This window comes from Bubalus kerabau, chromosome 13 (genome assembly GCF_029407905.1).
Source record: "Bubalus kerabau isolate K-KA32 ecotype Philippines breed swamp buffalo chromosome 13, PCC_UOA_SB_1v2, whole genome shotgun sequence".
Taxonomy (NCBI): Eukaryota; Metazoa; Chordata; class Mammalia; order Artiodactyla; family Bovidae; genus Bubalus; species Bubalus kerabau.
Window position 1 is genome coordinate 21,962,741 of NC_073636.1, and position 22,234 is coordinate 21,984,974.

Here is a 22,234-nt window from a genome sequence, read left to right on the forward strand (position 1 = left end):
GATCTTGAAAGGTGTGGACACGTGTGAAGGAAAAGAAGCAGTTGTTAAGAGGCATTTCATGATCAGAAGACCCTTTTACTTCTACAGTTATGGAAAATTTCCTAGCTATTACTGTCCTCTCACCTTTTCCAGTTTAGAAAAAAAAAAATAGTAGTAGAGATACAGAGATGCCCATGAAAGGAAGAGACATGGATTTTCACTTAAAACAGGGCTATGTCTTAGGTGCTGCTTATGACTAAACATACCAAGGTAAAAGTCAAAAATAATGTTTTTACTTATAAAGTTTTACCTCAAAGAAACAAATATTTTTCTGTATTTAAAGTGTACAGTGTGATAATTTGATATATGTATACATTGGAAAAGAATTTCTACCATCAAATTAACTAACATATTCATCCCCTCACATATGTACCTTTTGTTTTTCTGATGTGAACTCTTTAGGTTTTATTCTCAGGAAATTTTGATTATATTATACAGTGTTGGGCTTCCCCTGTGGCTCAACAGTAAAAAATCCACCTGTAATGCAGGAGACATGGGTTAGGTCTATGGGTCAGGAAGATCCCCCTGGAGAAGGGAATGGCTCTCTACTCCAGTATTCTTGCCCAGAATTGAATCTCATGCACAGAGGAGCCTGGCAGGCTACAGTCCATGGAGTCGCAGCGTTGGACATGACTGGAGCGAGCAAGCAAGCACACACACCTCCAGTGCCAGACACTGTAGTCACTGTGTTACACATCAGATCCTCAGACCTTATTTATTATATCAGTGAAAGTTGGTATCCTTTTGTTAGCATTTCTGTTTGCCCCAGACTCTAGTCCCTGCTTTAAGATTTCACACAAACGTGATACCATGCAGTTTTTCTCTTTCTCTTTTTGGCTTATTTCACTTAGCTTAGTGCCCCTCCAGATTCATCCTTGTTGTCTCATTGGTGGCTATTAAGCTGTGTTTCAATTAATATTTCATGTTAATAATTTTATAGTAAACACTGGCAGATTGCTTTATCAGACTGTGGTATATAGCATGGAAGATTCATCCCAGTGTACTTCAAAGGGGCTTCAGAAATCTTAGCCTGGGGCACTTAAAGCTACCTTGCAACCTTCTAGAAGCAATACTACAAAGAGAAATGCAGGCATTGTGAATAAAAGAAGAAAATTCCCATTAGTGTTAAAGAAATTTCTTCAGCACGGAAGAGTATAATTCTAAATATGGAAGAGACATCTTCAAGTCTGTTAAAAGTGATGCTAGCTTCCCTGAATGTGTTCCTTTCTCTCTCAGCATTTGTCAAATGTATTTGAAGTTCATTCAAGTCACTTGGGTTGCATTTTGAAAGTGGCTCATGGAAATTTAAGCAGACAGTAAACCCATTAACATTAATGGACTTCCTAAGGCAAAATTCCCCCATACTGGGCTCAATATTAACCTCAGTATGAGTTTAGATTTAGAGAATACTCAATTCTTTATAAATATCCCAAATGCTATTTCAGTAACAGAATTCCAATTAACTATATACAATTCAAGTAGCACAACTACTAGATGAGAAAGTTAGATCCATGCTTTTGTGAAGATTCCCACCAGAACTGATTGATTTATTTTTCTCATCTCATTTCTTCTGTTCCAACGGGGTTTATAGGCACAGCACTTGTTGTCCAATGGGACCATGTACATCTCCAGGATAATTACAACCTGGGAAGCTTCACATTCCAAGCAACCCTCCTCATGGATGGACGCATCATCTTTGGATATAAAGAAGTAAGTAATATATTGATGAGTTCTTTCCCCCTTGACCTTTGACCTCTCTATCATTTTATCCAGGTGTCAAGTAAAGGGCATTTAACATTCATGAACCTCAAGTCATTTTCTCACCTCTTGATTTCTTTTGCTTTATTAAAAAAATATAGTTTTTAAAATCTGCTGGATAACACTGGTTATTTTGGGGTTTTATTTTTGCATTCTGATATCTTTGGCATATGACCCTTGACTTTCATTAAAATTATTAAATAATTATATTCTTGTGATAGTATAATGAAATGTCTCTGAGAAAAAGCAATATTCCCAATTGGAAGGATTTTCATCTAAATCTGATTGTTTATGTTTATATTATTTGTTTTTGCCTCATCAATTTCTGTGACATCTTTTGACTCTAATTTCAAAGTGTTAATAGACATGAAGATTTGTGTGGCTCGATGACCCAATACTGAGAGCATTCCAGAACAGCTGAGTCCACAAGTCCTTTGGCTAGTGTTTATTGCTACCTGATAGGAAAGATAAGGGCTTCCCCAGTGACTCAGTGGTAAAGAATCCGCTGGCAAAGCAGGAGACACAGGAGACACAGGTTCGATCCCTGGGTCAGAAAGATCCCCTGGAGGAGGGCATGGCCACCCACTCCAGCGTTCTTGCCTGAGAATCCCATGGACAGAGCAGCCTAGTCGGCTACAGTGCATAGAGTCCCGACGAGTCGGATATAACTGAAGGGACTAAGCAGGCATGCAGGAAAGATTAATTAGAGATCTAAGTGACAGAATGAATAAGGAAATTTAAACTTTGTTTCATTTCCCCACCTTGACAGAGAATAGAAATTGACTAGATTGTAACCTTCAATTTACAGAATGTCTAAATTAGAATAATAGCATGTTTGATTTAAAACTCTGTGGACAATGTAATTAAGATCTATTAGACAACCTAAACTTTGGGAGAAGGCAGCAAAGAATTTAAGAATAAAGTTTCAGAAGTATCAGAAATGATGTTTTAGGCAGTCACTAATCATGAGAGGAATTCTGACAACATGAATTGATAATGGGCATTATTGACCATGTCTAAATGAGTATTTATAATACTGCAATAATGACTCACCATCTTATTTCTCACTGAAGGGTTATTTTTCCCTTGGGAAATGAATCCCTGACTCTAAAAAAGATGCCAGTGATTTTAAAAGGATTCACTTTGGTTACGTCTTCTGAAGTCTATCTTTTCTATAAAGTGAGGGATGGTTATGTTTCAGTTAACTAGGCCAGCTTTTGGAAATCTCATAACCATGTTAAATGTTTCCATTCCTTTGAAGAATTCTTCCATGTGGAATTAATCATTTACTTGGGGCAATAGTGGACATAGAATAGAAGAGAAGATCTACTCTGCTTGTTGCGTCCTCACCCAAAGCTGTTTTGATATCATAGCCCACCTGTTCCTTACATCACGCTCCTTGGAATCTGAGAGAATATTGCTTAAAGGGACTTACGCATTTCTAGTTTTCATTGTAATCCAGTGTATTGCTGGAACTGCCAAGTAATGTTATGCAATGTTATTTTCGACATTGTAACTAACAGTGGTAAAATTTCTGGAAAGATGAAGAGTCAGAAAGTCTAGAATCTGAAATCTCACTAACTGTAGGCTTTGTCAAAACAGAGGTTTGTGTTCTTATTGTGGTCTCTCTCTCTCTCTCTAAACCTTATTATCAAGATTGTCATCTTTATTTGTACTGTTCTCAATGGGTGTCTCACATTGCATAGTAACAGTTTATTTTTCCTATTCTCTCTTTGTAGTGAGGTTGATACTTTTCAAATGTCCTTTTCTTTTCTTTATTTAACTGAAGAGAAATTTTCCATTATGATTTTCCTGTTTTGTCATGGGAATATTAAGCTGAGAGGCAATTTTAACACTTTCTTGATATTCCCAGACTATCAGTCCTTGTGAATTTAGAGTTCTAAAAGAAGTCATTGCTTTATCATTTGCCTTGCTGCCTTTTCTCCTTCCTGGTTAAAAACCAGTTCCTTATTTTCTATTCTACTTTTTTCTTCCTGATAACTGTCTTGTATTTTATTTTTCTAAGGCAAGGTTCTGCTTGTAGAATTTGCCACAATAAAGATCCTCCTGCCCATGTGAGTGACAGCTAGGTGCTCCTGGCCTTTCTAGAAAAGCATTTATAATTTTGATAGTGTAACATACTTGTTTGCCTAATGTGTTATCCTTGACAAAGTGCTTTCACACACATGATAGTTTTCAATTCTTCAGCAATATCTTATATTCTTATCCTTCCACAGAGGCACGGGCACATAGAAGGTGTTTAGTAAATGTGAGTGGCTTGATTATGGAGTTAGGTCATACACAATTACCTTGATTTTACAGCTATGCAGACAGAAAGGTTAATTGATATGCCTGAGGTTACAGAGCTTCATATGGACAATCCAGAGCAATATTCTTTAATGTGGTGACCCTAGGACTCCTCAACGTTTTTTTCTTTCCCCAGAAGATTATGTACAACAAGTCACAAATCTATTTCTCATTTGTTTCATTTCAATAAATATGTTTTAATGTTTGCTTTTTAATAATCTTTCCATCGGACTCCAATATATTACACAATTATCATCCCATAAAGTCAGGAGTTAAGCTATAGAACTAATGAAATTGTAAGAACATAAAGGAGTACAATTTTATAGTCCTGTTCTGATTAAATATACAGAACTAAAATTATTTTTTAATTTTTAAAATACTTTTATTTATTTATTTTATTTATTGCTGTGCCAGGACTTTGTTGCTATGAGGGCTTTCCTCTAGCTGCGGAGAGCAGGGGCTACTCTCTACTTGTGGTACGCAGGTTTCTGATTGTGGGGGCTTCTCTTGTGGCCAAGGACCTGCTCTAGGGCATGCAGGCTTCAGTATTGTCATGCGGACCTAGCAGTTGTGGCTCCCAGGCTCTAGAGCACAGACTCAATAGTTGTGGCACCCAAGTTGCTCTGCCCACACGTGGGATCTTCCAGGATCAGGGGTGGAACCAGCGTCTCCTGCATTGGCAGGCATTCTTCACCACTGAGCCACCAGGAAAGACCCTATTTTGTTAATTTTTTAAAAAAATGAAAAGAAGGTGTACATAAGTGAAAATAATGATAAAAACGTAGATCCTTTCTCAGATAAATGGAATTTGGAAAAATCAAATTACCATTTTCTGTTCTGTTAATAGGAATAACTAGCTGTCATAATAGAACCCAGATTCAGTATATTTTTTTAAGTTACCCTTGAATAGTAATATTTGTTTGCTTTACAATTATTCTTGTTAGTCGCTAAGAAGTGAAATGAAGTAGCTCAGTCGTGTCTGACTCTTTGCGACCCCATGGACGGTAGCCTTCCAGGCTCCATCCGTGGGATTTTCCAGGCAAGAATACTGGAGTGGGTTGCCATTTCCTTCTCCAGGGGATCTTCCCGACCCAGAGATTGAACCCGGGTCTCCCGCATTGTAGGCAGATGCTTTACCATCTGAGCCACCAGGGAAGCCCTGTTAGTCGCTAAGTTGTGTCCAACTCTTTTGTAACCCCATGGACTGTAGCCCATCAGGCTTCTGTGTCATGGGATTTCCCAAGTAAGGATACTAGAGTGGGTTGTCATTTCCTTCTCCAGGGGATCTTCCCAACCCAGGTATCAAAGCCAGGTCTTCTGCATTGGAAGGCGGATTCTTTATCACTGAGCCACCAGGAGAGCTCTTGATTATAGTACAGACCTGAAATTCTTGGTCTATTGATAATGTAACAAGGAAACTGCCTGTTTACACACACAAAAAAAATATTATTCCAAAAACATTACAGATATGAAACCAGAGTTCTTACAGTTCTTGATGCTGCCTGTCCTAGTATACTATCATATTTTAGGAGTTGCATTTCTCTAACTTGTTTCATCTTTCTTCTCCTATTATATTTTGAATTTATTGTTACTTCAGATACAGACTCGGAAAGGAAGTGATCCATTTTGTGACTATTGTAAATTTGATTATTTTTTTTTTTCACCAGTTCATGGGAGGTTTCAGACAATACGATTAAAAAGAAAAGTCATGCAGTCTTTTTATGGCCATAGAGGAATACATGTCCCACCTTAGAGTCAGTCTGCTTTATCCATTTTCATGGTTGAATACCACTACTTATTATCTCATCCTGCAGCAAATTTTAGAGGAAGTATATATAGAGGAACTTTACTGTTTATTAGGTTAAATTACTTTTTAATCTCTTCTACCATATAAGTATTTCATCCTAATGTTCCTTAGTGTAACATTTACTGTTTTTGTGGAAGGATGCATAATTAATAAATCATTGCCAATTGGTTGTGGGTTTAACTGGCAACCTAAATGCATTTTTTAAATTTCTTTGAGAACTATTTCTCTTACTTAAACTGTAATGATCCTTCATTCATGATAATCATCCTGAAAGTATTAAAAGGTGAACACTTGGTGAGCATGTAAAATTTATAGGGAAAAAAAAAATTCAAAGGAAAAGGAGAAAGCCAAAAAGAACTGAACAGTGAAACAATTGCCATTTAGGTATGAAGTGATTTGCTGTTCTGGCTATTGCTGTGTATGCAAGAATGCTTAACATGTGTTAATATAATGTATATGCATCCCAGAAACTATATATATTTATGTGTGTGTGTGTGTGTGTGTGTATAGATATATTTATATATTTAAATAAAATTTATTTGATAAATGTATCATACAGGGTTCAGAAGACCCAGATGCCATAAAATGCTAATTATAAACTATCAAGAAATAATTCCAAGAAAAATGTAGATACAGATGTTTTTATATCATATCACTTCCCTCTATTTTAAATACATAACGTGCAAAATTGTATCTGCATGGCTTTATTTAGGCTCTAATTCATTTGCAATTATACATTTTTGTTATCTCACATACTAAAGCTCCCCAATATCTTCATTTTCTAAAACTTCCCATAGTACAAGATAATGACAGATTGAACCATTCTTCCTTTATAATATTAGGAGTGAAAATAAATAAATAAAGTAACAAGGAAGTAGGAATCAATGACCTACAAGAAATAATTATATTTAGAACAGAGAGTTTATTCTAATGCCACCCTGCAACTAGTAGGTTATGTTGTCCTTGGACAAGGTATTTGATCTTCCTGGGTGCATTTTCTCCTTCTAAGCCCCACTTCCCTTTAATCTTTGAGATGACATGGAGAGGTTTGTTTCACACAGGGCTCCTGTCCATATCAGGCCATATCCCATTTCTCTGCTCTGAGGATTCCAGAACCTAAGAGCTAATTTGTCCTTGAGGCAAAAGGCCTTGTACTTTCCCAGGTCTCCTCAAATCTAGGGTATGCTTCCTAATCCCATTTCCTTTCCCTTGCTGTTTTACTCCCAACTGTTTAGGCAAATTCCTTTATCCAGCTATCATATCAGAAGATCTCCCCATTATGGTTTTCATTATCCTGAGCCAAGTTGTACAGGCTTCCTCAGGGGGTACCTGCCTCACTCTCTTCTTTTAAAAGATGTTCCAACTCTACTTTGTCAGTTCAGTAATGGGCAGTCTTTAAGTCAGAGGGTTCAGTGATGTGTATTTAAAACATGGATATGTTCAGTTCAGTTCATTCGCTCTGTCATGTCTGACTCTTTGAGACCCCATGGACTGCAGCACACCAGGCTTCCCTGTCTATCACCAACTCCCGGAGCTTGCTCAAACTCATGTCCATTGAGTCAGTGATGCCATCCAACCATCTCATCCAATGGATATATTTCCCACATCTAGATATTTGAAGATTTCACATAAAAATATAGATTTGTCTCCTTTCTTGAGAAATCAGAAGCCCTGGAACACTCATCCTACATTTCCACTCAGTGGCGATTGGCTAGAAAATTTACTCTTGGTGTGCTCTCTCCAATGTCTCCCTCATCAATTTCTTCTTTCCTACCCGAGACCATTTCTAACTTATGTAGAAATGAAGTTGGAAGCCCCTCTTTTAATATAGAGCTGTTTTGTTAATTTCATCCTGTTGTCTGCTTCCAGATTTTCTATGGGGTACAATCATGAAAATGAGAGTAGGAAGCATTTTAAGAATATAGCTTTAGGGACTGCCTTGTGGTCCAGTGGTTAAGAATCTGCCTTCCAATGCAGGTGATGTGTTGAGGAACTAAGATCCCACATGCTGCAGGGCAACCTAGCCCAAGTGCCACAACTAAGGCTTGATGCAGCCAAATAAATGATTTTTTAATAATAATATTAAAAATAATATATCTTTAACTTATGGCTCATCTTTGCTTTCAGGCCATTAAGTGCATTGCTTAATAGCTGGCATATGAAAAGCATTCAGAAACTGAAAGCTAGAAGCAGATTAAAACAATTGTGAGAACTGGCAGCAATATTCAGGAAAGCAAATGGATGTTTGTATTGTCAAATTTAACTGAAAGCCCTGCTGTTCAAATGTAGTTTTCAGACAACTAAGCCCTAATACTCAGGACTTTATGTGTTGCTTTGATAGTAATAAAAGAGAGCATGACTTTTAAAAATTGGATGCCCTACTGCATAAGGAGAAGCCCAATTAGATTTTTAAGGGAGATGAGGTAGGAAGTTAAGGGTTAAGTGAAGGTAAGAGTGGTTAAAATTGTAAGCTTTGGGTTTTTTTTAAGGTACATGTATAAGCTATTAGACACCACGTTGCTGTTGTTAGCGAGTGAACAAAAATGAGTTTAAAGTAATTCTTCTCCAGTTGCATTCTGCTAGGCATATGATTCATACTTGGGAGCACATGCTCTGCAATCAGACCCTTGCTGAGATGCTGTGCTGTCTATTAGATACATAGCTGGGCCATAATGGAAACAAATGAATGTTTTGGCAAGGTTTGCAGGGCAGAACACAGAGAAAAATAAAATTCTGTTCCCTCCGACTGGAGCAGCATGCTGTTACCCACCTAACTGTTATAGAAACAGACATAAAAGTTCACGTTTTCAGTACTGTGTCTGGCCCTTGTGTCCTGGAGAATAATACCACAGACGGAAAAGATAACAACTTCTGTCTCTGAATCTTCCGCCAAAGCCCCACATGCTCTGCCCTAAGCTGACGCCTGATACCATTTCCTGCCTTAATTTCACCTAGTTATTCCAACTCTTTTCTGCCTCCATACTTCATTTGCTTCACTGTATCATTTCTAGAAAAAAATTATACTTACTTAAGTAATAAACTTATCTATGTCTTATGAAATGGAAGGAAAATTAAAACACCTTAAAAGAAAAGAATTGACAAATGCTTGTGTAAGCCGAAATGGAAGCATATTTTAACTGTGTTAACACTCCTTTTCTGTATATGTCCTGTGGAATGAAAAACCTGTTCTTAGAAATTTATGATTCATTACAAATCATACGGAGGTCAAGTGAAAATTAAGCTTAGCTTTAATCATAAAAAGGTGAGTATTACAGGCTCTTGAAAATAATGAAGCCACATTTTTTAAAAGCTGGTATTGTTCAGAGATTGTATGCAGATTGGCTTCCTGACTGACATCCTCAGGAACTAACTTAAGAGACATTTTAAGGATGAATATAAATTTGGAGAAAGGATAAAGAATAGCTTCCGTAAGTAGAGCTTCAGAGTTTTTGTTCTTGGACATTACCCTTGGCTATGGCTTCTCTGAGTTGCGTACTTTGTATCCAATACAGAGTCTGCTATAGAGTAGGGGACTGACACTATGACAGGTCCTTGTGCTAATTTTGTGCACTCTCAGTTCTAATTCTAGACAGTTTATTTGTATACATATGCACACACACAATTGCTTTGTTGATGTTAGTAAAAAAAAAAAAATTGTTCATTTTAAATGTAGTTTTAGCCGTGCTCCTGATTTAGCTTAACAAATGGCCTCTCATTATAAGCTGTGAAGCCTGGCCTGACTCGCTCACGAGGAGCTCACATGGCCCAATTAATTGCTGCAGTAAGTGAGTAGATGAACCATCTTTATGCTGAACAACCCCACGCCTTTGAGGTTTTGAAGTGAACAGATAACAGCCCAAGAAGGCAAAGTGGAAAAGATAGGACAGTATCAGGTGAAGAGAGGCAGACGTGTTCCTGAAAGAAATCTTAGAGAAAGCCTACACTTGGCCTCCTTAATCTTTTCCCAAATTAAGCATTTCATCCAATTGATAAAAGTGGTTTTATCCTAAACATGATATGTAATCGTTTCCTAAAAGACTTGGCTGGCTTCTAGGAAAATGTGGAGAGTCAAAAGCTTCTTGTACATTATCATGTTAATATTTAATCAGGATAAAATAGCAGAGTTTTAGAAATTCTATGCTTTTATTCATGCACTCTATAAAATGTGAAAGAAGAGCGCTCGAGGCCAGTGGTATTGCAGTCCTCTTCCTTTTCCATCGCTTCCTGCCCCTAGTCTCCTCCTTCTCTGGACCCTTCTATGCTGCTCTTCACAGCTGTCCTCTCTGCACAAGCAGAGGAACTGTGCTCATAGCCAGCAATGGGAAGAACCCTGAAGGTGTGCAGCACACTGGCCCCAGTGAAAAGCATGATGCCATTTTTCTTGCTACTAAGACCAAAAGTCTTGATGATGCTGTTGACTCTCTTCTTCTCCCTCTCCTTAAATCCATGACGTGCTCACCAAGAATCATCTTCCTGCCACTCCAGCTCCTATACTTACCACTTATCTAGTATACTTCAAGCCACATATATTGATACTAAGTATGACTTGTTCTTGTTTAGTTACCATGTAATGTCTGACTCTTTTGCGACCCCATGGACTGTAGCCCACCAGGTTCTTCTGCTCATGGTATTTCCAGGCAAGAATACTGGAGTGAGTTGCCATTTCCTTCTCCAGGAGATCTTCTTGACCTGAGGATTGAACCCATGTCTTCTGCACTGGCAGGCTGATTCTTTACCACTGAGTAACCTGGGAAGCCCAAGTATGACTTGGCAATTACTAAATAAATTATCTCAGAGTTTCATTTAGTAAATAAACTTTTAGGGACAAAAATCTTGGTTTGATTTTGTTTGTTTCTGTTGTCCACATATCAGAATACTTCTTAATGCTGGTTAAGAACTGGGCACACTGATATAAAATTGGCAATACCACAACATTGTTCAGGAGAAGACCAATTAGTACATAAAGGGAAAATGTCATCTTCCATTTACTTGTTTTGAGATAATTCCACAAATTTCAGAAGCATTAAAATGTCCTCTTAGTTGGTCAGTTTCAATGAAATAACCCTTTTTATACTTTCATGATGTTGAGGCAAAAATAAGCAGTATAGCCCTTATTATATCTTCTCTCCAAGTTATTTTCCTTTCTTTTTATTGGTATGCTGTTTATTATGGTTTATACAACCATATCTGATCTAATATGTTCTTTAATGAATTTCCCACAGGTGGTCCACAAGCTGCTTTTTCTACTTAAAGATTTGTTCATGCATTTACCCTTCCTTTTCATTTCTTGTCCCTTTATTTATTGAAGATTTTTTCTTTTTTGTGTTTTTAATTAATTTATTTGTTTACTGTACAATATTGTATTGTTTTTGCCATACATTGCCATGAATCAGCCATGGGTGTACATGTGTTCTCCATCCTGAACCCCCCTCCGACATCCCTCCCCATCCCATCCCTCTGGGTCATCCCAGTGCGCCAGCCCCAAGCACCCTGTATCATACATCAAACCTGGACTGGTGATTCATTTCACATGTGATAATTTACATGTTTCAATGCCATTCTCCCATATCATCCTGCCCTCGCCCTCTCCCAGAGTCCAAAAGACTGTTCTATACATCTGTGTCTCTTTTGCTGTCTCGCATATAGGGTCATCATTACCATCTTTCTAAATTCCATATATATGTGTTAGTATACTGTATTGGTGTTTTTCTTTCTGGCTTACTTCAGTCTGTATAATAGGCTCCAGTTTCATCCACCTCATTAGAACTGATTCAAATGTATTCTTTTTAATGGTTGAGTAATATTCCATTGTGTATATGTATCACAGCTTTCTTATTCATTTGTCTGCTGATGGACATCTAGGTTGCTTCCATGTGCTGCTATTAAAACAGTGCTGCGATGAACATTGGGGTACACATGTCTCTTTCAATTCTGGTTTCCTCACTGTGTGAGGAATGTGTGTGTGTGTGTATGCCCAGCAGTGAGATTGCTGGGTCATATGGCAGTTCTATTTCCAGTTTTTTAAGGAATCTCCACAATGTTCTCCATAGTGGCTGTACTAGTTTGCATTCCCACCAACAGTGTAAGAGGGTTCCCTTTTCTCCACACCCTCTCCAGCATTTATTGCTTGTAGACTTTTGGATCGCAGCCATTCTGACTGGTGTGAAATGGTACCTCATTGTGGTTTTGATTTGCATTTCTCTGATAATGAGTGATGTTGAGCATCTTTTCATGTGTTCTCTTCTTTGGAGAACTGTCTGTTTAGTTCTTTGGCCCATTTTTTTTGATTGGGTCATTTATTTTTCTGGAATTGAGCTGTAGGAGTTGCTTGTATATTTTTGAGATTAATTTTTTGTCAGTTGCTTCATTTGCTATTATTTTCTCCCATTCTGAAGGCTGTCTTTTCACCTTGCTTATAGTTTCCGTTGTTGTGCAGAAGCTTTTAATTTTAATTAGGTCCATTTTTGTTTATTTTTGCTTTTATTTCCAATATTCTGGGAGGTGGGTCATAGAGGATCCTGCTGTGATTTATGTCAGAGAGTGTTTTTGCCTATGTTCTCCTCTAGAAGTTTTATAGTTTCTTGTCTTACATTTAGATCTTTAATCCATTTTGAGTTTATTTTTGTGTATGGTGTAAGAAAGTGTTCTAGTTTCATTCTTTTACAAGTGGTTGACCAATTATCCCAGTACCGCTTGTTAAAGAGATTGTCTTTTCTTCATTGTATATTCTTGCCTCCTTTGTCAAAGATAAGGTGTCCATAGGTGCGTGGATTTATCTCTGGGCTTTCTATTTTGTTCCATTGATCTATATTTCTGTCTTTGTGCCAGTATCATACTGTCTTGATGACTGTGGCTTTGTAGTAGAGCCTGAAGTCAGGCAGGTTGATTCCTCCAGTTCCATTCTTCTTTCTCAAGATTGCTTTGGCTATTCAAGGTTTTTTGTATTTCCATACAAATTGTGAAATTATTTGTTCTAGTTCTCTGAAAAATACCATTGGTAGCTTTATAGGGATTGCATTGAATCTATAGATTGCTTTGGGTAGTATACTCATTTTCACTATATTGATTCTTCCAATCCATGAACATGGTGTATTTCTCCATCTATTAGTGTCCTCTTTGATTTCTTTCACCAGTGTTTTATAGTTTTCTATATATAGGTCTTTTGTTTCTTTAGGTAGATATATTTCTAAGTATTTTATTCTTTTTGTTGTAATGGTGCATGGAATTGTTCATTCCCCTTTTTTCCTCTATAAAACTGGTAGTAAAAATAGTGATCATACCTTTAATGATTCTTTTCTTAATCTAGAAAAAATGACTAGTAGTAAGAATTTGTCTTACTACTGTTATATCATGTTTAGTATATTCTCAGTGTGTCCTAATTTTAAAAAATGAATGCATTATAGATGTCTATAATATTCAGATCTTGGTTCTATTGAGATTTAAATTTAGGAGATATGACCTTAAACTGACCAATAATAATGTGTTTTCCATATGAGTTTTACCTAGGATAGTGAAGTTTGACATCCATTAACAAACAATTGCCAAATTTCACTGTATATTAATCAACTATATTAATATTAATTTTAATTAATCTATTATTAATTTTAATCAATGTAATAATAAAATGTATGTTAATAATATATAGTTAAGAACACACTATTATGTTTCTCTACATTTTATATCTACAAGGCCACTTGAAAACAAGAATTGTTTTAAACAATGAAAATGAATATATAATAGAGTCTTTAGGGAAAACAAATGAAACCAAAAAAATCTGTGTTTCTGAAATGATAGCCAGCACTACATGCATTCATGGTGTGCCAGTACGTGTGATAAGTTTTCATCATTCAACATCCATTTGATTCTTGGAGAATCTGTTACTTTCATCATCAAATAGCCCCATTTGTAGGACTAGGAACCCTCTTGTCACTTTAACCCATCAAATAGCTCTAAACAGATGTTATTTTCAGATATTTATGTCTTTTTTCTTTACTATTTCCTGCTCTCTCTGTCCCTTCATCTCCATCATCTAATTTTATCCATTAAACAGAATGATGACATTCCCCACCCCTACCCCTGAATGAAATTCAAATCTAACTCATAACAATATGCTTTTTCTTTTCCAGATTCCTGTCTTGGTCACACAGATAAGTTCGACCAATCACCCAGTGAAAGTGGGCCTGTCAGATGCATTTGTCGTTGTCCACAGGATCCAACAAATTCCCAGTATGTAGAAGAAGGGTAATCTCAGAGTCTGAGTGCTGTAGGGGTAAATTGAAAGGAGGTTGATTTAGGCTAATTGCTGCTTCTTAATTATATTGCTTGGCTTATAAGTCTAATTGGCATTTGCTATCTCTCTGGTAGTGTTGAACTAATATTTAGGAGGAGTGAAATTAAATAGCCAAGCCAAGACAGCTTGGATTCTTTGGAATAGTTTGGTTGTGCAGATATATTTCTTTTATTAATAGGAAGAAGAACTTAAAAGAGTGACAAGTTATTTGACTGATAGTTGTGTGACTGTTTAGTTTACATAAATTTCTCAGCAAAAGAACAGCTTTGTGCCATTCTATATTTAAAACATTCTTATAAAATTATTTGAGAATCTAAAGGAAGATTTATTTTAAAAAGTATAGAAATTGAAGTTAAAAAATATTGACAGACCCATACCTATCACATAATATATTTTATTTTTTGGTTTAAATCACTTTTGCCTTTCTAATGCAGTTTATATTTTTAGAATAAAAACATATATGTTACTTGGGCAGCTGGTCATCATATTAAAAATCAAAAATGTAACTGCTATTTGTAGTAGTTCTGATCATGTAAATAGCCATTTCTTGAAAACTTCTGTTTTCAGAAACCTCCATTTCAAGAATAGCCCTAAAGGTTGCTTGGGTTTGGTAGTACCAAAGGTGATTATTATTTGTGTCCTGGATGTATTCATGTAAAGCAAGAGGTTACAATATAATACATCTCAAGATTAGATCATTCCTTTCCCTTTTGTTCAAAGGTCTTGTTCCTCTTTTATTTCTTTATAGCGATAGACTTGATTTATCACATGCGTATGCTGTTTGTTCTTGACTTGTGCTACATCTGTTTAATTATGTCATCTCTCAAATATAGAAAGTAAATGCAGTGCAAATTAGACTTTTCAGAGCAGTGGATTGGCTGGAAACATTATAGGGGTTATCTTATAATTACAGTTTAGAATGACATTCATTTGTGGCAGTTCTGTTTGGTGAAGACAGTGAATCTTCCATGGCTGTTTCTCCTTGTTCACTGAGAATTTGTGGGAGGTAATATTCCAGCCAACTGTTAAATTAAGGCAGGTTTTCCAGAAACAAACCTGTACTGTGAACAGAGCAGAGACATATCCTTATGTGCAGGCAACATAAAGACATCCTGACAGAACTCTTAGACAAGAGGCTGAGCCCTGGGAGAGGCCAAGTTGATTCCTGTGTGAGGAGGAATGTTCTCACATTTTTCCTTTCAGAGGTTTTCAGTCAAGCATGACCTGAGTCAATTATCACTCAAGTAAAAGGATCGCTAGTTTTAAATTTGTGGCTTCTTTCATCCCAGAAAGAATTTTATTTGCAGCTTCCTCAAAAGCCATCCTGGTACACATTGATATTCTGATACATTATTGTTTGAAGAAGAACATCCACCAAAGTAAAGGAATTTTTTTTTTTGCAAATGTATTTTAATATTCAATTATTGTAGCAGAGAGGACTTCCCTGGCAGTCCAGTGGTTACAACTCCCCACTTCCACTGCAGGGAGCACAAGTTCAGTCCCTGGTTAGGGAACCAAGATCCCGCATACTGCTGCTGCTAAGTCGCTTCAGTCGTGTCCGACTCTGTGTGACCCCAGAGACGGCAGCCCACTGGGCTCCTCTGTCCCTGAGATTCTCCAGGCAAGAACACTGGAGTGGGTTGCCATTTCCTTCTCCAATGCATGAAAGTGAAAAATGAAAGTGAAGTCGCTCAAGTCCGACTCTTAGCGACCTGCATGGACTGCAGCCTACCAGGCTCCTCCATCCATGGGATTTTTCAGGCAAGAGTACTGGAGTGGGGTGCCATTGCCTTCTCTGAAGATCCCGCATAAGGTGAGGCCAAAAAAAAATAAATAAATAAGAAGAAGGAATAGAAAATTTATTGAATTGAATAAAAGTGAAAATATGACATATCAACTTAAAAAATATATGGGAAAAGTAACAAATTGAAAACAAAACTGTCAGAACTGACAGATGACAAAATTGTCCTCGGACAGCATCATCCCTAAATGCAATTTTTGCATCCCTTGTGACATTGTAATAGGGTGACCCTTATGTTTGGAGGGGAAAATATCCTTCTTAAGTATAAATTTCATTGAATAAATTGGCAAAGTTAATATGAATTTTGAGAACAGATTACATCTGAAGTTTGGGACTCAGCATTCATCTAAAGGAAGTACTCAAGCTTTGAGTTCAGGGAGAAGCTTCTCTCAGGCAGGCTTTGCGCCAGAGTGATGTTCACATTTCCTGTTGACCTCAGTGTCATCTTGAGAAAATTTGCCAAGAAGGAACAGAAGTCCTGAGTTTCCAGTCCACTCATCCCTGCTGTTAGATGGGACCATATTTTAGCAAGAACATTGGAATTGATGTGTTCTACTCAAAAGTCTTTGGAGAAACAAAGAAATTTTCATCTCCTTGAAAATCTGTTCCCATGTTTATAAAGTGTAACAGTATCTGTTAGGAAGTTCAATGTAAAAGACATGGTTGCATGGTTGCATTGTATTCTCAGTCAGGGGGAAAAAAAAAAAAACAGCTTACTTATTTATGCCAGAGATTAGGCTAACCCAAGAATACGGTAATACAAGTTACACAAGTAATATTTTTTTGAAGAATTAGATGATTCCTAGAGATCAATATGCTACTTACTTGCACAATCAGAATTTAGATAAATATTTAAGTTCTTTTCAAGATTCTGTTCCCTTACTTAGCAACCTTCCTTATTAGGAGTCATCCTTATAGGGAATTTGAATCTTCTATCTCTGTTACCCCTTTTTCTTCTCCTGAGTAAATTTAGGGAAAACTGATCATTATCTTCAGTAATGGGTGGTTTTATTTCTTCTGTATTCCAAGGTGCATTATTACACAGGACCTCATTCTCATAAGATCGATTTTCTATTCTTTTAATCATTTTGGTTGGAAAAGGAAATGGCAACCCACTCCAGTACTCCTGCCTGGAAAATGCCATGGATGGAGGAGCCTGGTCGGCCACAGTCCATGGGGTCGCAAAGAGTCAGACAGGACTGAGTGACTTTACTTTCTTTCTTTCTATAGTTCCTTTTGGAGAAAGAAATGGCAGCCCACTCCAGTGTTCTTGCCTGGAGAATCCCATGGACAGAAGGGCCTGGTGGGCTACAGTCTATGAGGTTGCAAAGAGTTGGACACGACTGAGCAACTAACTAACACACAATCATTTTGGTTACATGGGTTATAGACTCCAGATCCTTGGCTTAATCTAGCCATGACAACACAGGAAAGTATGACAACCATGAGAATAATCCTTCCTAGTGGACCCACAATTAGTATACCATTCTTACCAAATTTGGTAAAGGTTTGGTAAAGCACTCAAAAAGGTATAAGGCAAATGGAATTTGTTTATTATGAAGATTCACCTCCCTTTCATCATAACGTCGACAACAAAACAATTTTTTTTTCAGTTTTTAAAGGCATCCAAATAATAAATGTTTTCCTTATTACTTTCACTATGGCTTATTAAAATAGACTTTACTTTTCAAAAAAGATTAGGTGGTCTGGTAGTTTAAAATATCAAAGGGAATTCAGGCATTGTTAGTAAGTTAGTAAACAGTTCTGAGGTTACAAGGGAAATTCCTTTCCTCCTTCAAAAAAATAATGAAAAGTGTCTATGATGAAATTAATCCTTATATTTGAAAAAAGTAAAAGATAAAAGCTAGTTAATAGTCCAGAAAGTTTAAGGGATATTGTCATGTGAATACTGGTTATGAGACCTTGAACATTTTATTTAATTTCTATAACTTTCTTTATATGCAAAATGACCATCTTGGTATCTAAAGATACAATGTGTGTATAGCATGTGGTACCTGGCACAAAGGAACACCGTATTTGTATTTGCATGTATTGTTTATTCATCAGAATCAATGTTGCTACTTTAAAAAGACGGTAGTGCTGACTGAGGTGTCCATACCCAGACCCAGTGCCCTGGAGAGTGAGGCCACAGGGAATTTCCACTCAAGGACACTTTGACACTCTCTCTGAAACTCATTCTTTCTGATTATGACATCATTTGTTTGTTAACCTATTGTTGTGTCTGTTGGTTGTATATGTCTGCATTACCTTCTGTTTTTCATAAAATATTTTATAGAACTTAGAACAAAAACCACAGAGATAAGTCAGTTCAGTCCCCAAAGGAACAGATGTGAAAAATAGGTCTACATGTAATGAACTTGTTTATAAATTATAGAAATATGAGGTAAAAACATACTTGGGATTATGAGCACAGTCCATATTAATTGAAGGGAATTTTTAAAATAATAGAAAACCCAAAGAAGGAAATTCAAGTGCCCATAAATCTACTACAGAGAGATAACAATCAATATTTCCTTGTATCTTCATCCAGTATTTTGGTTATAGTGTATACAAACACACACAGGAAGAAAATTGGTATTATCCTCTAAATATGTTTAGCGCCTGTTTTTCTTATATACAACATTTTTTTTTCTACACTGCTAAATACCTGTCTAAATGTGGTCATCAATAGCTGCAACAAATTCCTTTGTTTCATAATTTATATAATTTGTTTCTGTACTGGTTTGTCATGTAGGTTGCTTTTCATGTTAATTATCAGTAAAACAACAGTACTGAACATCCTCTTTTTAAATGTTTACACATATCTAATTCATAAAAAGTGAATATGCAACCCTTAAATGTTAATGGATTTTTATGTACATTGACAAATTGTTTTCTATAAAGGCTGTAACAATTTACTCCCCTAGCAGCATCATATTACATACCCTTTTTCCCCAAATGCTCTCAGACAGTATTATCATTTTTTTAAACTTCACAGATTTGATATGCAGAACATGGTATTTCATTGTTGCTCTAATATTCTTGTGATTATCAGAAAGTTCTAACATTGTCATCTATTCATAGATCATGTATAATTGCCATACGTTCTTGCTAAGTAGCTCTACTGAATAATTGTTTCTCAGTCTCAGCTTATGTCCCTCCAGATTCTTTTACATAGTACGTAGAGGTCTTGGATAAATGAACAGTGCTCACTGATACCGTTCATACTTGTTTGTTTCTCTCCTCCCGTTTAACATTTTGAATTTCAGTCAGTCTCCAGAGTGCTGACTTTCCCCAATATCCCTCACCTTTTCCTTCACCTTCTGAGCTTAATGAGCATAACATTTCCAGCAAGAAATGCTGAAAATCCACTCGTGTCTCCATGGTTGGCTTATTTGGAAATTCAAAGCCATGTCATTTCAGTAACGTCAAAATTACAACTGCATGTAGAATTCCTGTACTAGAAACTAATCTGGAAAGCAGCTGACCTAACTTGAAATTGTTCTACTACAAGTTAAAATAATGACAATTTCTCAATCCCTTAGAATACTCCACTTTTTTCTTCCCATCAACATACATTAACTGGCTCTTTCTTAACACCAGTCCCTTTCTCATCGGCATCTACTATTTTAAATATACAGACACTGTTTGTGCCTTCACTTTGTTGGTTATTATTATTCACAGCTTAATAAGAAACAGCATTTTCAAAAATAATTTGGGAAGCAAATATATTTTAAAAATACTTAGAGATTTAGGGAACTCTTTAATGAACATTGTAATTAGTTTACCATACATGGTTTCCTTATGAAATTACAGAATAGGCAGCAATTTTTCAAAGAACTTGATCAAAATTATGTGCACAGACTAAAAAAAAAGTAACTTAAACAGAAACAGAGATGCACTTTTATTATACAAAATACCTTAAGCTTTAATTCTAAAAAAAAGAAAAAAAAATAGTAGCATAGACCAATACTGTTCAATAGAACTTTCTGTGCTGTTGAAATGTTTTAAACCTGAATTGTCCAGTATGGACTTACTAGCCATACGTGACTACCATGCACTTGAAATGTGACTGGGGAATTGAATTTTTAATTGGATTAAATTAATTTCAATTGTAAGAGTTATGTATGACTCATGGTTACCATATTGAATAGAGTGACAATGAACCATATATACATGTTGAAATAAATATTAAATTTCAAGTATAATATTTATATTAACCTACTTTTTACTTCTTCTTTGCCTTTTGAAAGGCTTTAGGATTTTAGAAATGATTCAGTGATACATTTTCAAATTTAAGCATTCCGCTTTAACTAATTTTGCCCATAAAAAAATGTGTATAATTTTGGACTTGGTAGTAGGACACATCTATTATAATTACTTAGTAACTAAAATGAAAGAACATGTTGACAATATTTTTCCTTAATTTTTATACACTGCAATTAAAGCTTTTTCAGAAGAACTGAACCTCATCTATTATTTTCAAAGTTATCAGGACTTTTTTCATTAATTTAATGACGGATTGATCTACAAACCCTTCAGTAAATTGTGTCATCTTACCTTGTCTCTCCTCAAAATGAAAAACACTTCAAAATTATTCATTTTTACAGAAGATAAAATTGCTTCTCTTTACTGCACAGCTTCATTAGGCACTCCGTTGTTAAGTACATACTAGCTCACTCCAGGCTCAACAAAAGGAAGCAGAAATAGAAATCATGACATTTTCCCCATCAAGTCACCGCTCATAAAACTCTTCAAAGATAGAAAGCATTATGCAAAGTGGTATTTTATTGCTTTAATACATATGGTTCTCACATACCCTATTTGATTGATCTTGATTTTTCAAAAGAAGCAAAAAACAAGAATTTTTTAGATATTAGAAATCACTGATTAATTTTGACATAATTCAAAATTTTTTTAGAATTTTTATGAACACAAAAGAATAAGGAGAGGAAAATCTGAGAGGTTCAGATTAGCACCTCATGGTCACCTAAATTTTATGTTGCCTTGTCCAGAGCTAACTTATATTATTGTTTAATAGAATTAGAACTATAGAGAGAATTTTAAACCATTTGAGGCAGGGATTTCCCTGGTGGTCCAGTGACTAGGACTCGGTGCTCCCAGTGCCAGGGGCCTGAGTTCGATCTCTGGTCAGGGAACTAGATCCATATGCTGCAACTTAAGTATTCACATGCCACAGCTAAGACCTAGTGCAGCTAAATAAATAAGAATAAATAAATATTTGTAAATGTTTGAGGCAGAAGTATCTTCTATTGTAGATGCTTTATTTCACAGCTCCAACTGGCTAATTCTTTTCATGCATTGGATTTTTGTGTGGGAAGCTTATGACTTCTGTAATAGTGCACTTTTTTACTCAAGAGTCCCTTTTTTTCCTGAGTCTTAATGCTGGGAATGAACTTGTCATTGAGTTTTGCAATACATGCTATTTGCATTAAAGAGTACTCTCACTAAATGGTGCTGTGTGCTAGGCTCAGCTGGGACTAGAAAAGAAAATAAGAAATAATCATCAGGGACCAGTCATTAAGCATTGCAACACATAGATAAGGACGTGTTAGCTAATCATTTACTTGACAATTCAGACAAGATATTAAAATATTTATATAAATGTAAGAATCAGACAATTTAGGAAATTTAGGAAATAACTCATACATTCTCTCTGTGAATGTTAGTTTTCAAGCAGACAAATAAACTAGATCATCGCTAATCATGCCACAGGGTACTCATTAAACTGTTTCCATTTGAGCTAGAATGGATATTGATTGGAGAGAATTCCTGGTGCTTCCATATGATCACTCAGTCCCTCCCGCTGATATTGTTTAAAATATCTAAAAAAGTGTAATTCGATGGTTATGCTTTGAATCATATTGCCTTAAGATTTCGATTATTGAATTTTATTCTCTATGTGTTAGCTGCTGAGAAATTTATTTCATTTCATTTAAAAAAATTTAAAGCCCTTCATGGGTATTATAGTTGATCTTGGTTTTGTAAAGATGTAATAAAATGGTTGAAGCTGCATCACAACAAGACAGAATGTTTGGTTCACCATTATTTTGGCTAGCTTCCTAAGAAGACACATGAGTGAAATACATTTCTGGAATCAAATGAAAGTTTCTAGCATTGGCAGGAGCTACCAGTAAATACATTCCTAATTACTTGTTTTTGACAGGGAGATGTCTGAAATACAACAGAAATGACCATTTGGAAGCTGTCA

The 22,234-nt window shown here is 36.0% G+C and overlaps 1 protein-coding gene across 3 annotated transcripts in view; it reads left to right on the top strand.

Moving 5' to 3' along the window:
- The window catches only part of PLXDC2 (plexin domain containing 2), a 423,407-nt gene that overhangs the window by 302,431 nt on the left and 98,742 nt on the right, over positions 1-22,234 (top strand). For all 3 annotated transcript variants that reach the window (XM_055543765.1, XM_055543766.1, XM_055543764.1), the window contains exons 6-7: positions 1,631-1,749; positions 14,038-14,137. In XM_055543765.1, the coding sequence (XP_055399740.1) occupies positions 1,631-1,749; positions 14,038-14,137 (219 nt within the window). The remainder of the gene's footprint in view (positions 1-1,630; positions 1,750-14,037; positions 14,138-22,234) is intronic.